This window comes from Drosophila bipectinata, chromosome 2L, assembly GCF_030179905.1.
Source record: "Drosophila bipectinata strain 14024-0381.07 chromosome 2L, DbipHiC1v2, whole genome shotgun sequence".
Lineage (NCBI taxonomy): Eukaryota > Metazoa > Arthropoda > Insecta > Diptera > Drosophilidae > Drosophila > Drosophila bipectinata.
This window is the reverse complement of record NC_091736.1, coordinates 10,418,644-10,433,612: the sequence shown is the minus strand read 5'-3', so window position 1 is coordinate 10,433,612 and position 14,969 is coordinate 10,418,644. Positions and strand designations below refer to the sequence as shown.

The following is a 14,969-nucleotide window of genomic DNA, read 5'->3' as shown; positions in this document are numbered from 1 at the left end:
TATACCCTCATAATGTGGAACGGAAAACTTTGGCTTGAACCTGCCCCACTGACAATTGGCTTAGGTCTGAAATGCGGGAGTGTCTGGCACGGGTGTGGAAAATGTGGAAGGTGGAAGGGAAACCCCCCAACAACCCAAAAGGTAATGTGGCAAGGCACGTGTCCAAGTGTCGCCCCCGCCGCAGTTAAGGGAGAGAGATGATTTATGATTTAAGGCATTGACTGAAGGCATCTGGTCATCAGAGAGAACCCACGGGCAAGGAGCTCCAGGAGACTCAAGGCCAAGCACCTCGCTTAAGTGGTAATGTGCGTAAATAACGAGACTTGTGAATGGAATTCTTTTGAGGCAGGATAAGAGGGTTAGTCACCGGTAGACAAGATGGAATTGCCAGAGAAGTGAGCCGAGCTGGGTACTTGCATTAAGCTGTTCACAGGATGGCTATAAAATGAGGGAGTTGACAAGGCTAGCAAGGAAATGAGTCTCTGGCTATGAGTTACTTAAAAGTGTGAACAAAAAAAGGTATTACTTAAAAATTTAAGCTTAGAAATCCGAGCCAAGTCCTCAAGGCAATCAAATTACTTCATTTGGCTCATGGGCCCTAATGCCGATGACCTAAATCCAAATCACAGATAGAGACATCCCGGTAGCTTTGTAATGCAATTACCCGATGTAAAATAAATAAAATATAATTGCATTCGACTTAAATCGCATTAAGAGCAATCATAACTTAAGCGGCCATCTCTTTCAGCCTCAACACGCAACTTCCGTTGTTGCAATTTCGTCATTTCCGCGCAAAAATCACAAAAAATAAATAGATAGATGAGGAGAGAAACCTAAACAACCATCACATCACTCAGGTGAGAATGATAAAATATAATAATGGCCCAACAAAAATCATAATAAAGCCCAGCTCGGCGGCGAATAAAATTCAATTACTATGCCACATAGAAAACAATTTGCGAGCGCGAGTGCAAAATAATTCTTTGGCTAAATGGATAGATATAGAGGGGTGTCGTCGGTTGCATTATGGAACGCATATAGAATAATTTATTTAAATCAGGCTCAGCACTCGGTGTATACAGCCGCCCCCAAGTCGACGACGACAACCTTTTATGGTGTCATGCAAAAAAAAAAAATAATAAAAAAAAACTCAACAAGAAATAAGTAAAATCTATAAAAAAAATTTTATTCACTCAATTTGTGTTGCTGTTGTGGTTGGCTGTTGTGGACAAATTAGTGTCAACGGAATCGGCGGAGATTGGATGGGGGAATGAAAATATATATCTAGAAAATCGTGTGGGTTGATGCTCAGATGCTGGAGCTAATAACGACAGTTGAGTCTCCACCCAGTGGGTGATATTTTCCCATCCAGAAAATATGGAAGGAATGTGTCAGCCAACAATGATAATTTCTGTTGTGGGTACCCGTCCCCCTCTGACACTTTGTTGCTGATTCAATTTGGCATTTTTATTGATGTGTTGTGATCAGAGTTGCAAATGAAATTGTGCGGATTTTTATTTTTGTTTTTCTCAGACCGCTTTTCGATTGGGTTAATGAAGCCAGAAGTTGGAATTGTGGCAGAGCCGAGTTGTTTACGTTGATATTCAGAAAGATGATGTGTGGCTCACGAGAATTGTGAAGTCAATTGAAAAAGTTCGAATATTAAGTCTAATATTTATGACTAGAACTTGTATCTTTTCTTTCCAACTGAAGGATTCTTTATTTATTCATTATTCTGATTTTAAGCTTGATGATTCATTTGTAACCCCTTTATTGTTTTTTAGTCTTTTAATTTGTATTTTTTGAGTCACTTGCTTCCAGGAAGTCTCTTCTTAATGGCCTTCTCTTGATTTACTTTCTTTCTGACCGACTTTTCCCTTTGGTTTTATTATCTTTTTGTCGCAAATCAATAAACGAGAGATAAGTGTGTCAAGTTCCCTCCTATTTACTAACCCCTTGTTATACAATTGTATTTCCAGGCCAAAAGAAATTGCGTCAACATTTCGCAATACCATTTCAGTTAGTACTTTACTGGCCAATAATTCTGTGGCCCATACGTCATAAATATAGAGGGCGAGCCATGGGCCACTAAACCAATCAATTGAGTCACCAAGTACAAGAAATCGTTGCTTCCTTATCGATGTTGTGGGTGGGTTTTGGGGGTTTGTTTTATCATCGAACTGAAAGTAATATTTTTTGGGGAAAATTTCCAAGCCCCGGGAAACAACCGAAAACATCCGACTCCTTGACAACATCCGGTTTAGTTCAAAGTTTGGTTTTCTTCCGTGTGGCCGGAGCACACTCAATGTGTACATTTCCCTATTCCTGTTTAGGTGGGTGTGGATGTGGGTTTGCTGCCACTTTGGACTCAAAAATTTGTTTCTTGTTACGCAGTTACACGTGTTCAAATATTTATGCCTTGACAAATTTTGTAAACAAATTTTTCCTCTCAGCTTCAGTTTGGTTTTCTCTGTTTTTTTGTTGGCCCGGCTAACAAACATCAACAGCTGCTGGCAGCACACAGTTGCCCCGGTTTGGGGTCCGTTTGTTTTTTGGGGCAACTTTTTCAGAGCGGTACTCTGGTTGTGAACCGTTTTGTTGGCTATCTTATCTTATCGACTGCCAATTCGGCTGACTAATCAGCTTTTGGATGGGCGCAACCTTGACAACCCCTCGTTCGGGGGGAGTTGCTTCGAAAATGTTGGAGATATTCCTATTGTAAGTGAACTCTAATGGGAAACTGATGTAGTTGCTTACCACTCGCAGATACTAAAAGATACTCTGGCAGATGCCTCAATTTTCTAATGATAACAACCTAAGGGTGCAAGTACATGAATAACTAAATGGGTTTGACTTTTATCTTAATTACTTTACAAACGTTTATATTTTTTTTTTACAAAAAGTGAAAGTAAGTCTATCCCTTTTTCTAAAGCAATTAAGTCGCTGGAACTTTATTTTTATCCTTTTTTTTTGTATATTTTCCTTTGAAAGACCTTCGAGTTTACTTTAGAACCTGCTACCTTAAAAATATTCCTCAAAATATGGCTACCATGGCGAGACCTTCATAAACTTTTTCTGCCACCTGCCACCCTTTCCTCACAAAACTTCAAACAGCGGCCTTGGCATGTAATAATTTTCATAAAGAATTATTAGTGAAACATCAGTTTTCTTGGAAAACTGGCACTAAATTAGATTTTTTATTTCTTCTTTATATTTTTTGGCAAACAGGTGCAAGCAGGTCATAAACAATTGAATCTTCAAGAGGGAAAAGCTATAGGAGAATCGAGGCAACGGCAATTAAAGTAAACACACTAAACATAGAGGCAGATTCTCCATTTCCACATCCACATCCAAGTGGGATCCCAGCCATTTGGCACTGGGCCATGGTGGAAGCGACGGCACACGCCCCATAAATTAAATTCGCGTGTGTTTTGGCTCCAACAAAGAGCCGGAGGGGGATCTGCGGCTGAAAAGATAAGCGAGGGACACAAAAACGCATCCACAAAGGGTCATATAGGAGGCAGAACTACCATATAGACTTTTTCGACTAAAGGGTATTCATTAATGCACCTATTAAAGGTTTATTTGAAGACATAACCCTCTAATAATAACTTAATATTGTGCTAATTACTTCAAATTAATTTTAATTTTAATCTTACAATTTTTATAAACTCATCATGCCTTTAAAAAAAATCCAAATCCAAAATCAATGCAGGCGAATGACACGGCAACGGTTTGTCCTCTAAGCTCCACTCTCCCCATCTCTCTCCCCTTCTGGCACGCTGTCTCTTTCTGAGCCCAGCTTGCTCTTCAACTTGAACTCTCGAGTGCGCTGGGTGAGAAAGAAAGGGGGAATTGAAATCCGAGCGAGACGACAAGACAATTGATGGGGCCAGACAGCCGAGAACGATGAATGGACGGACATGCGAGAGGTGAGGGCTCTTCTCGGAGAAAGGGCAGCAGCAGAATCCAAAGGCAGATAGCACGAGATGTGGCCAAAAAGCAGCTGTTTTCCGCGGATTGTTTTTCTCAGTTCTCTGTTATTGTCTTTATTTTCTTTTTGATTTTCACACTGAGACAAGGCCAATTTGGTTCTCGAGTTCATTTACATTCCACTCGGCTGAGGTTTACTCGGCATCCTATCTGTCAAAATACAAAGATACGATTTTGGGCAGCAAGAACCTCTTCTCGAATGGCATGCATATTTGATGAGCTGTCGTTTTTACCTTTTTGGCCAAAAAAATGCAACAGGCCAACAAAGCAAACAAAGGAAGCCAGCTCCGCAGGGCAACCAGGTGGGTTGGACATAAGACCAGATTGCCCAAAAATGGTAAAGATATGGGAAGGGTATTATGCACTTTTTGGGGGGTAAGGCAATTTCAGAAATATATAAAATAAATTCTATTATTAATACTTTTAGTGAACAATCACAAGCTTCCTTATATTCATAAAAGACATGCATTTTATGACAACATCTCATATTACTCGGATTTTCCGAAAGAGCAACAGAAATTCCAGAAACTGCAGCTGGGCAGTTGTAGTGAAAACAGCTCCGCACATGCCAATAAATATTTTTGCAAAAATGCAACGAAAATGAAAAGTCAACAGGCACAACAGCACAGCCAGCCAACTGAAATCGTTTCAGGCCAAAACCCGTTTTCAAAAGCCAAAAAGAAATTCACGTGCTTTTCTGCTCCTTCTGCGCGCCTGCAGCCCCCAGGCCATGCATATTAACAACAAAAAGCCAGAGAGGAGGCCTGATAACAGAGAGGAGGAGCCAAAAGCTGGGTGGAGTAGAGTGGAGCCGGCAACATTGTCATTTAACGGGACAAACGAACAGGACAACAAGAAAGTGATGGAAAAATGTGCGAATATTAATTTGCATTTTTTGAAAAGACGGAAGCAGGGAAATTCCAAAATATAGCAGATATATGTATAATATACTTTCTATATAATATATATAACAATATAATATATATACTTTCTCTGCTTGGTTTGGATGAACCTTACCATACACCCTCTCTTTATAAAAAAAAGGTTTTCAATTACAAAACCCACTCAATAATAAAACTTCAATCACCTCACATAACCCGCATATTAATCACAAAAACAAAAGGCTACAAAAAAATACAATAAAAAAAATTTAAAACGATCATATGGAGATAAACTGAATAAAAAAAAACAAAAAACACACGTAATAATCATGCGTGACGCATTTTAATCGAACTTCCAAACAACCAAAAGACCAAAAAACTCGGAAACCGGCAAAAAAAGATTCCAAAAGAGATGGCTCAAACGAGTAGAGGAGAAAGGTGTGGGGAAACACGGCATTTTTTGGTTATTTCTTTTAATAAATATTTCTGGTTTGTTGTTTATTTTAAAGCTTTGACATTTTTCGGTGATTATGTGTTATTCACTTGCTATTCGTAATTGAATTGCGTTTGTTTAATTGCACAAATAATTACATATGAAATTTTCACTTTTTTTCGCGCACTTTCTTTGCCTTTCGCATTATTTGATTCTTGGCTCGTTAAATTTCAATTTCCATCAACTATTTTTGGTTTAAAAATGATTTCACTTTTAGCTACGTGCTGGTATTTGAAAGGCCTTTTTTTGGGCTGCCTTGTTTTTGTTTGGTTTCTTTTTTTTTTTGACACCTTCACCCCGCACTTTCCCGTCTGATAAGAGCCAACAAATGCGATTTTAATTTTTTTTCGTTGCTTTCCATACAAAAATTACCTCAACATTTCACTTTTACGCGCTCTGATAATGCGATTTATATTATCATTGATTTATTGTTTGAATATCTTTTATATTTCACATTCGAAACATGTTTTTCGATTAAAAATTTAAGTTGTCAGTTGTTCTTGGTCCTGTTGTCGGTTCCTGTTCGGCTGCAACTGTTGCTGCCAATTGGCAACTGCTGCCAGGTTAGCTGCCGTTGCGTCGACTTGGCAGTACCGGAAAACCGAAATATACATATATCCATCCAATTCCGATTCCGATTCAGATTCCGATTCCTGTTCCGATTTCTGATTTTTCCCCGACTCGCTCGCTCGCTCGCCCACACGAGTGGACTTCAAAAACGAAACGCCGACGCGCCTGCTTTTGGATAGAAACGACGCTGAACAGTGCTCAGACTCGAATGCAGTGGGGTATTCTTGTTTTAGCCACCAAATGGGGGGCGGGCGGCTCTGGGCTTTCGTAAAGTGCCAGACACCCGAACCCCGAGCCGAGAGCAATCGGCGGGAGTTCGGCCGGGGTCTCAGAGAGCGGAAATCACGTTTCTCTCGACGTTTTATCTACACTAAGAACAATAAGCATGGTTTTTTAGGTCTATTTAAATATCTAGGGGCTCTCGTCGGAGAGCCATGTGGGCTCCAAACACCAAACAACGGTAAAGATGAGGCCCCAACGCCGAAGCAACACTCGCGTTGCGCACGAAGCTCAAAGTTTGGGATCCACATGGAATGGATCCCACACTCGGCTCCCCATGTGAGCGATTGGAAAGGAGAGACTAACAGCTGGGGATAGGCTAGTGGGGCAGCTATATTAAAGAATCTTAAATATATTAACAATATTAATATTGTAGTTAATATTCATATCAACCATTTCACCTCATAAGTAGGCAACATTTTTTTGTGATATGGATATGGATGCACTTCCACTGCACCTATTCCTATATCCCTTGCTGTAGTTGCATTTTCTATAGGGGTAAGAAACGAAATTGTGAAGAAGAGTGGGTGGTAACTTGTTTGTTGTTTTTATTCTCATGGGGGCGCAATTCTTGTTTATTTACATTTATTTACATTCCAAATGCGCGCAGTTTAAGCAAACAGAAAGAGATGGACAGAGTGGTGGGAGTGGGATGGGTCAGTAGAGGGGGTAACCCGCATTAACTGGAGTAAACAGACCAAAAACAATGCAACTCAAAAGAGCCGGCGTTGCATGTTGCAAGTTCAATATTTGCATAGAGTACCCCAAAAGTATGCAGAAGGCAGTGTTTTATTCCCACAGAGAGAGATAACGAAAACAAACTGTAAAACCGGCATGGTAGCCAAACACAAACACAAATACAAATGCAAAAGCAAACATGAAGAAGAGGCACGAGGCAACGAGGTTCCATATCCTCCATATACCAAAAATAATAAACTTACAAAAAACATTGATATAAAAAAATTAATTAAAAAATTTAAGAAAAATAATTTGTATTTTCTCTCAGATATTCGAACACTTTTCTTCAAGTGTACCAACTCCAAGCTCCACCATGCGCTCTTGTGGATTACATGTGGATACTGGAATATGCCCCACCAACCACTACGACAACGATGCCCCACCAACATCATTCACGACCCACAGTTGTCGGCTTTTGCGGCGGCGTCGTGCACTTGTTACTCTCTCTCTCTTCATCATCCACATTGTTGCAGCTGGGGATTCGGGTTTGGGGGTTGTTGTTGTTGCTGTTGTTTGCTGATAACAGAAAAACAGCTGATAAGCGTGCAGCAGCCACACGATATGATTGGGGGGGCGTTCCGAAAAACAGATAGCCAACTGTTGCATGCCCCACATTTTTTGGACCAATCTTCAAAGCCACCGCCAAAAAACAATGGTCGCCACTTAGTTGCTTGTGTGGGGATTCTTTAGGTAAATAGGTGTGGAATTTGTGCATATATTTGCATATTAAATAAAAGCGGCATACCTTTACAGACAATGTTTATTATGCAAATATAGCGGTTTTCTTTCTTTTGTGTAATTTATCATTTTATTTGCCATAAAATGAAAAATAAATAAATCAAAGAAAGGTATTCTTTTTAATAAAAAAAAAAACTTATGATAGAAAAAAGTAAATATTTTCGAAACTAGAATTCACTCACCTTATGGGTTTTGCCAGCAAATCAATATTATCGCAGCTTTCCATCTCCAGGCGTTGATATTGCAAATATTTAGCACTAGAAGTGCTAGATCTACTTCCTGAACTTCCGCTTCCGCCTGCCACACCGCCAGTGACCGAGTTTGAGGAATGGCGGCGATATTCCGCAAAACTTTCGCTTTTCCGGAGTCCCGGAATTTTTCCAGAACTATTACGCCAGTATTTAATAACCCTATGTAGGGCCTTTGGGGAGCTAGTATCCGACGTAGAGGCCAATGAGGTCTCACTGCCGCCCACAATAATGTGAGGGCCATGATCCACCAGAGTCCTATAGGAGCTCATTTTAGCACTAAAATGGATTTCTTGTTATCATTTGAATTTCATTATGCAAGTTTGCTGATAAATTACTTACATTTGTTTTTTACTGATAATTATTTTATGCTATTTAAAAAGAATGTCTTATATTTATGTTTTTATGTGTGACATATAGACTTACTCCCCGGAATCACTGTTTTCATAGCATTTTTATGGCACTTTAATGGTCTTTAAATATAATTACGCTAAAATATAATTTAGTTGTTTAATGATTTAATAATAAATACATTAACATTTTTATCACTAAATTCGTTTTATTAATTCATAAGTACAATAATACTGGTAGTAGTATCAGCACTTTTATTTTAGACATCTTTTATATGTATATTTTTTCGAATTTAAAGATTTTATGAATATTTCGTTGAAGAGCTCGGTATTATTCGTTTTTCGTGTTTAAAGTCGAGTCGCGCCGCCTTCGATTTTCCAACTGACCAGCAACAAAGATGGGGACCCTCGGAAACAATACAATGGAGCTGAGCTCCACACATTATCTAGAGCGTTCTCCCTCACTTGTTTTTTTGCTCTCACTCTCTCTGTTTTTATAACTTCGCACGTTTTATTGCTGTATTTTTTTCTGAAATTACTTATATTTCTTGCAATTTAATTATTTTAATAATACTCACTAATAAGATACAGTAAAGGTATATAGAGGTCTACAAAATAGCAAATACAATATCTTCAGTACATCGTATTTTAAATAAATTAAGCAAAGAACATCATTTATTTTCTTTATTATTAAATATTGTTTCAAATACCAAAACAGAGGTATCTTTTATTTCAAAAACCTTCATTTATGTTCTGAGTCTTGTTTTTTTTTTATTTTCCCGCGATAAGTGACGTGCCATGATTCCGTCAAGTCAGCTCGTTTTAATTTTATTACTGTCGATATATAAATTAAATGAAACCCATCTTATTTATTTATTTAACTTACAGGTAGCTTCCCCAAATCCGGCCAATTGCCACGGTCCTTATGAAACGGATCCATTGTCTAAGTTCAATGTTTCAATCAATCACCCTGCCGAACTTAGTTAATCAATTAAACCATCCATCAGACCCTTTTTTATCTTTCGGGGGCGTTCGACTTTAGCCCTCTTTGACTTTTACATTAGCCCCAGAAATTAAATGCCTCTTTCAGATACAAATTTCATGCTGATTTTTCCTTATCGCGTTGTCGTTTGGAAATCCGAGGGAAGAAGAGATTTTAAATGCATCATCAGTGCATCTATGAGTCAAGCGGGTTTACGATTCCCAGCTCGGGTCACAGCCCGGGAACTTTAAAGACTCTCGAAAAAAATAAAACAGAAAAAAAAACGATGATAAGGAAACAGACTTGAGGGCGTCGCAATTTCGAATAAAATCGTTTTTGAAATAAAGGGGGCCGACGAAGAGATGGTGGGGGAAAGTGTTCCAACAACTGCTAAATGCTCTGGCAATCAAGTTATCGAGTAATCGAATATGCAGCAAATCAGATAAATCAAAACATGCAAAACAAATCGTTTGATAAGAGAAATGGGATGAAAACTTTACGAACATGTGTTGGTCTAGTCGACTGTTTTATGAAATTTTTTTGATATTTTGAAATTTTAATAAAAATAAAATACTTCAAGTTTCAACTATATTTTGAATAAGGTATAAATCTTATTTTATTAAGATTTTAAAAATATATATACCCATTTTCCAAGGGTATCGTATGAAAAATGATTTGAAATCGAAAACCCAAATCGAAATCGAATTCGCAGTTGCTACTGTAACGGTTTGGAGCACGCGAAAGCCGAGAAAGATTTATCTGGACATTTCCTTGATGACGATACCGACCACTATCCCCCTTCCAGACTGCGTTGTGTGCGTTGTCAAAATTACATTAAAGCGGAAATCGCCTGCTACGCTTCAGTGCCAATCGACAGAAGACAGCAGACTGACCGCAGATGTAGTAAAAAATAAAAAAGTTAAAACTGCACGTCTCAAATGACTACACTTAGGAAATAAGGTGAACTTTAAAATTTATACATTTCTACAAAACAAAAATGTGTTCTTGATTAAATTCTATCCAGAGGTCAGGATAAAACATTAATAATTTTAATATATAAAATAATATCCTTCAAAAACCTTCTACTTTTTTTCCCAGTGTATAGAGGTTAGTTAGAGAAGTGGAGTAGTGGGATGGACATGCAACACCCGCGACACTCGACGACATAAATCAGGCTGAACCGAAATGAGGGAGAAACCGAGTCGGTGGCGTCTGTAAGGCAAGACACTTGCATTTTAGTTTTATTTTTTGAGGCGAACATGTCCGAACTGTCTACCGCCAATCTCCTTCCCCAGAGCCCCGCCCACTTTTCAGTAGCCCCTTCCACTCCCCCACCAGGCGAAAAAGTGCGTAACTTCAAGAGACGTAACACTGGCAGCAATTTGGCACGCAATACATTAAAAAAAATTTAAGATAAAAAAACTATCATTCAAAGTGTATACCACTCTTAAGTTTCTGAAGTGAAATAAAATACTTAAGTGAATTTTTTCCGGTGTATCTTAGCTGGAGTTGAGGTTGATTTTGGAGAAGGAGTCTCAGTCTGAGACGGGCTAACATATTTCATTCCATGGACATGAGACACGAGACTGCAGTTTTAATTGACATGTGTTCATTAGAAGTGCAGAGGGGGGAGTTACAACCACAAGGAAGTTGGCGTTTTTTGTGGTCAGCCTGTCAAGAAGTAATCCTTATTTAGTAAAAAGAAATCCAAGTGGAAGTGATAGACCTAAATACATACATATAAGATGCAAAAAAGTGATTTGATTGAGAAAGTTTTATGAAAATCTAGTTAATGAAACAACCATTTAGTTGTGGATTAGGGATGGACATAGATAATAATACCTAATCCCGTGAACTACTTGAGAGGGAATAATTTTTTTCCTCTTAAAAATTAAACTTAAAAAAATTGTATTTTTATGAATAAGAATCTATGTATGAATTATATGATAAGCTCATGCCACCCAACGGTTTTACTATAAAAGAAATTATTTCAAAGCAGATCACTCCTTCGCGATGCATATGTCATTTACCTTAATGGCCATGTGGTTAATCCCTAAGTTTTCTAATAATGTTATAAATAGCCTTATATTAATTTACATTTTAAGTTAATTTCGTCAAATAGTTGGGCGACGGGTATTGTCATTGGTAGCTCTGTTTTTAATGCCTTTGTTCTCCTTTTCGGAGGAACAATATTAAAATGTTACTGATTGTGCAGTATTTTTTACCTTAGCCAACCGCTGATATCAGGTTTGAACAAAGGTTTGAATCAGACGGTTAGGTGATTGAGAAAAATACTTCTTTTAAACATACTCAATTATATCAATTGACAACTGTATTAAAAGTTTTCAAAAACAAAACTAATTGAGATAATACCTTAATGCACATCTAATGCCTATAAGAACGATTTGCAACGGCAATTCGTCATAGACTAATTTGAACAAAATAAAGCGATTATTTTTTAATTCGTTTTAAGGGACTTCCGACTTTTAAATTGATTCCAAATTATTTGCATGAAATTTTTTTAGAAGTTCAAATAGATCTGAAAACTGAAAAAGGCATTAATTTCTCTCCAGCCATTAAAATGAAATACTTGGGTGAGCGGAAAACTTTATTTTGTATGAACAGTCTACAAAATTTTATAAAACCGATTGTTTCCCTTTCAAAGTTTGCCTGTTTTTTCTTGCGTCAGTGTCGGCTCGTTTTACTGATGATGTCTACCAGATCCTGGCCAAGGAAAATGCGGAACAAAATATCATTTCCTCACCTCTCTCCCTCGAAATTGTTATGGCCATGGTGTATATGGGAGCAAAGGGAAATACGGCTAAGGAATTGCAAACTGTTTTGAAGCTGCCTGAGGATAGAAATCAAGTGGCCAAAAAATACAGAGAGTTCTTCACAAATCTCGAAGGTCGGGAGAAGGATGCTATTCTTGAACTGGCAAATCGTATTTACATCAATGATCAGTTGAGATTACTACCAGAGTATAACAAGATAGTGGGTGACTCCTTCAAGGCCGAGGCAGTGCCTATTAACGTGGGTAATCCCCAATCAGCTGCTGCGACTATTAACTCTTGGGTATCCCGTCAAACTCGAAACAAAATAACTAAAATTGTGTCTGCTGAATCTATAAATAGGGATTTTATGGCGATTATTATAAACGCCATTTACTTCAAAGGCGTATGGAAGTATAAGTTTGTTAAAGAAGATACTAGGAAAAAAGACTTTCACACTTCATCTAACGAAAAAATTCCGGTTGACATGATGTATTTGGAAGGCTCTTTCTTGGCCGATCATTTTTCTGACTTAGATGCCAAGGTTCTGGAACTTCCATACCGAAACTCAAAACTCTTTATGCAAATATTCTTGCCAAATCGTATTGACGGTCTTAGTAAACTGGAAAGCCAAATCGGAGGCTTCTCCCGACCTCTCCGTAAACAAGATGTTTATGTAAGAATTCCAAAATTTAAAATTGAGTTTGAAAAATCTCTCGATGGTCTTCTTGCCAAGGTTGGTAGATACTTATGAAACTTAAAATTTGCTGTGACAATATTTCCATTTTTAGCTGGGAATCAAAGCGGCATTTAGTGGTGCTGCTAACTTTAGTGGGTTAGTTAAAGATAATTTACAAATCAGTAAAGTACTACAAAAAGGGTTCGTGGAAGTAAACGAGGAAGGTGCTGAAGCTGCGGTTGTAACAGGTAATTATATTTTAAAAATTACTGATATTTTCTTTTATATTTGTTTATTTGTAATATTTTTTATACAATTACAAGCTTTTAATTTTATAAAAATATGTTCGCATTGTCCGGATAATGGACCTCATCCAATGATATTTACAGCCAATCATCCTTTTGCCTTTTTAATTCGTGATAGGGAGACAATATACTTCCAAGGACATATTGTAAGGCCATAAAAATGACTTCTGATTACTTCTTTTAGAGATAATATACATATGTGCCCATTGTAGAAAATGCTGTATTTTCAATAAAACTTTAAAAGAGGTTTCGTTGGTTTCTTTTCTTTGTATCTCTTGTTTTTCTCTTTGTTTTTCATTTGTTTTGTGGCTTAGATATTAGTCTTAAATATTAGTTTTTTCCTCCATTGGAGGTCACTTCTAATTAATCTTCGGCCACTCAAAACTGTATGACGTTCAAATAGGACGACAGCTTGACCCATCGGCTATTATGGAAATATAAGGAAAACGGCTACCCACAGTCTACGATAAGGGCCATAAATGTAAATTTCCAAGGTAATTTTGATTCACAGAAAGTGGAGAGCTAAAATATTAGTTTTTGCAAAAAAGTATTATTTCCTATAAAAAAAAGAGAAAACGAGTCTATGTAACAGTTCTTAATGCGATTTAAACACATTAGACATGGATTTGAACACCTCGGCATACCATCTACAAATTAACCATTACATTTCTTACCATTACGGTATTTTTGCTATAAAAACAAGTGATTTCTGGCATGTTTTCGATTTTATTTCCAAAAATAAGAAATGAAATACTTGGGTAGGTAAAAAAAAGATTCCTCTCTCATTTGACATTGTATTTAACCTTCGACAACTAACAACTTAATGACGTCCAAGTGACACAGCTGTTTGACCTTTCGGCCTTTTTGGAAGTATAAAGGAAACGAGTACACCAAGACTCCGATAAAAGTTATAGGCGGTCATAAATTAAAATGCAAATAAAAAGCCTTTAAGAAGGACGAGAACTGGGTATCCTTTAATGCTTAAGAAAAGGCCTTGAAATAGGCTAAAGATTAGGGGGGAAAGCAAATAATTAATGCTCTGTACTGTCTTTCATTTATGATCGCCCTAATTATGGCCAATATTTGGGCAATAAAAAAAGACGTTCAGTCACCAGAGAAAATGTTGCTAGGCTTCGTCATCACTTTTGTGTTTTCCCTCCTACTAGACAAGCTAAAAAGTTTTAATTAAAAATAATAAATAAATAAAATAAAATATATAAAATTGCGCATATAAGTCCAGGAAGTTCTGTGAAATGGATTATCAACCAGAAGGCTCATAAATCTTAAATCAACTTAAATTTTATATTTCCTTTTTGACCAGAAGAAACCCGGAAGTGAAGCCAGGCGCTTCTGCTTTTTGGTTCCTCAGCTTAAGTCAAGCGCTTAGAAATTTCTGCAGGCCATGAAAACTTTGTTCGCAAACTCTTGCCGAACCTCTTACGCGAAATTGTTGGATTTTCAGGAAAGGGATTCAGGGTACTCTGTTTTCTTTCAAGGGTCTAAAGGGGAATACTAGTTAGCTCATCCAGCCAATATGAACAGAGGCAAAAGGTGCAAGATAAGATAATGCTCTGTCGATTGTTCAAAGTTTTGGATAAACCAATAAAAGCGAAAGTTCAAGCCACTTATGAGTGCCACGAGAAATAACAAAAACCAAGACCAAAAGAGGATAGAGCATGTACTATTTTATATGGGAATATTAAGTAAAAATAATAGTAACAAATTGGAGTAGTTGCCAAGCAGTTAACAAATTGCTTGCCTAAACGATTTGCTTACAAGTGCGCAACTAATTAAGGATATGTAGGGACACATGAGCTCGAGCCACAAGGACACCGCCGTCTCCGCCTCCGCTCTACTTTGGCTAGCACACGTGCCACAAGTGGCAAGTGGGACGAAGAAGAAGGAACAGCAGCAGGATTAATGAGCTGGCACATGAGGCACT

The 14,969-nt window shown here is 37.7% G+C and overlaps 2 protein-coding genes and 1 long non-coding RNA gene across 7 annotated transcripts in view; 2 read left to right on the top strand and 1 right to left on the bottom strand.

Annotated features, from left to right (window-relative positions):
• The window catches only part of RapGAP1 (Rap GTPase activating protein 1), a 72,675-nt gene extending 64,252 nt beyond the window's left edge, over positions 1-8,423 (bottom strand). For 2 of the 3 annotated variants that reach the window (XM_017243462.3, XM_043212629.2), the window contains exons 1-2: positions 8,283-8,423; positions 7,875-8,219 (exon numbers count right to left, since the gene is read on the bottom strand). In XM_017243462.3, coding sequence (XP_017098951.2) covers positions 7,875-8,212 — 338 coding nt within the window. In that variant the 5' untranslated portion in view covers positions 8,213-8,219; positions 8,283-8,423. Of the gene's footprint in view, positions 1-5,739; positions 6,154-7,874; positions 8,220-8,282 lie in introns of those variants that run through there. The other variant, XM_017243463.3, reaches the window with a different exon arrangement.
• Positions 8,424-9,622: 1,199 nt separating this feature from the next.
• LOC138925940 (uncharacterized) lies at positions 9,623-10,601 on the top strand. Of its 2 annotated transcripts, none has more exons than XR_011442190.1 (2): positions 9,623-10,232; positions 10,371-10,601. It is a non-coding gene; the product is annotated as an uncharacterized lncRNA (long non-coding RNA). The 2 variants fall into 2 exon arrangements; XR_011442189.1 differs by having other exon boundaries at positions 9,623-10,298.
• A 1,148-nt stretch (positions 10,602-11,749) lies between these two features.
• Spn28B (Serpin 28B) lies at positions 11,750-13,273 on the top strand. 2 transcript variants are annotated; one of them, XM_017243468.3, is made up of 4 exons: positions 11,750-11,866; positions 11,938-12,779; positions 12,835-12,970; positions 13,112-13,273. In XM_017243468.3, exons 1-4 carry the CDS (start codon positions 11,854-11,856, stop codon positions 13,183-13,185), a joined length of 1,065 nt encoding a protein of 354 aa, XP_017098957.1. In that variant the 5' UTR covers positions 11,750-11,853; the 3' UTR covers positions 13,186-13,273. The 2 variants fall into 2 exon arrangements, with proteins under 2 accessions (XP_017098957.1, XP_017098956.2); XM_017243467.3 differs by having other exon boundaries at positions 13,046-13,273.
• The last annotated feature ends 1,696 nt before the right edge of the window (positions 13,274-14,969 follow it).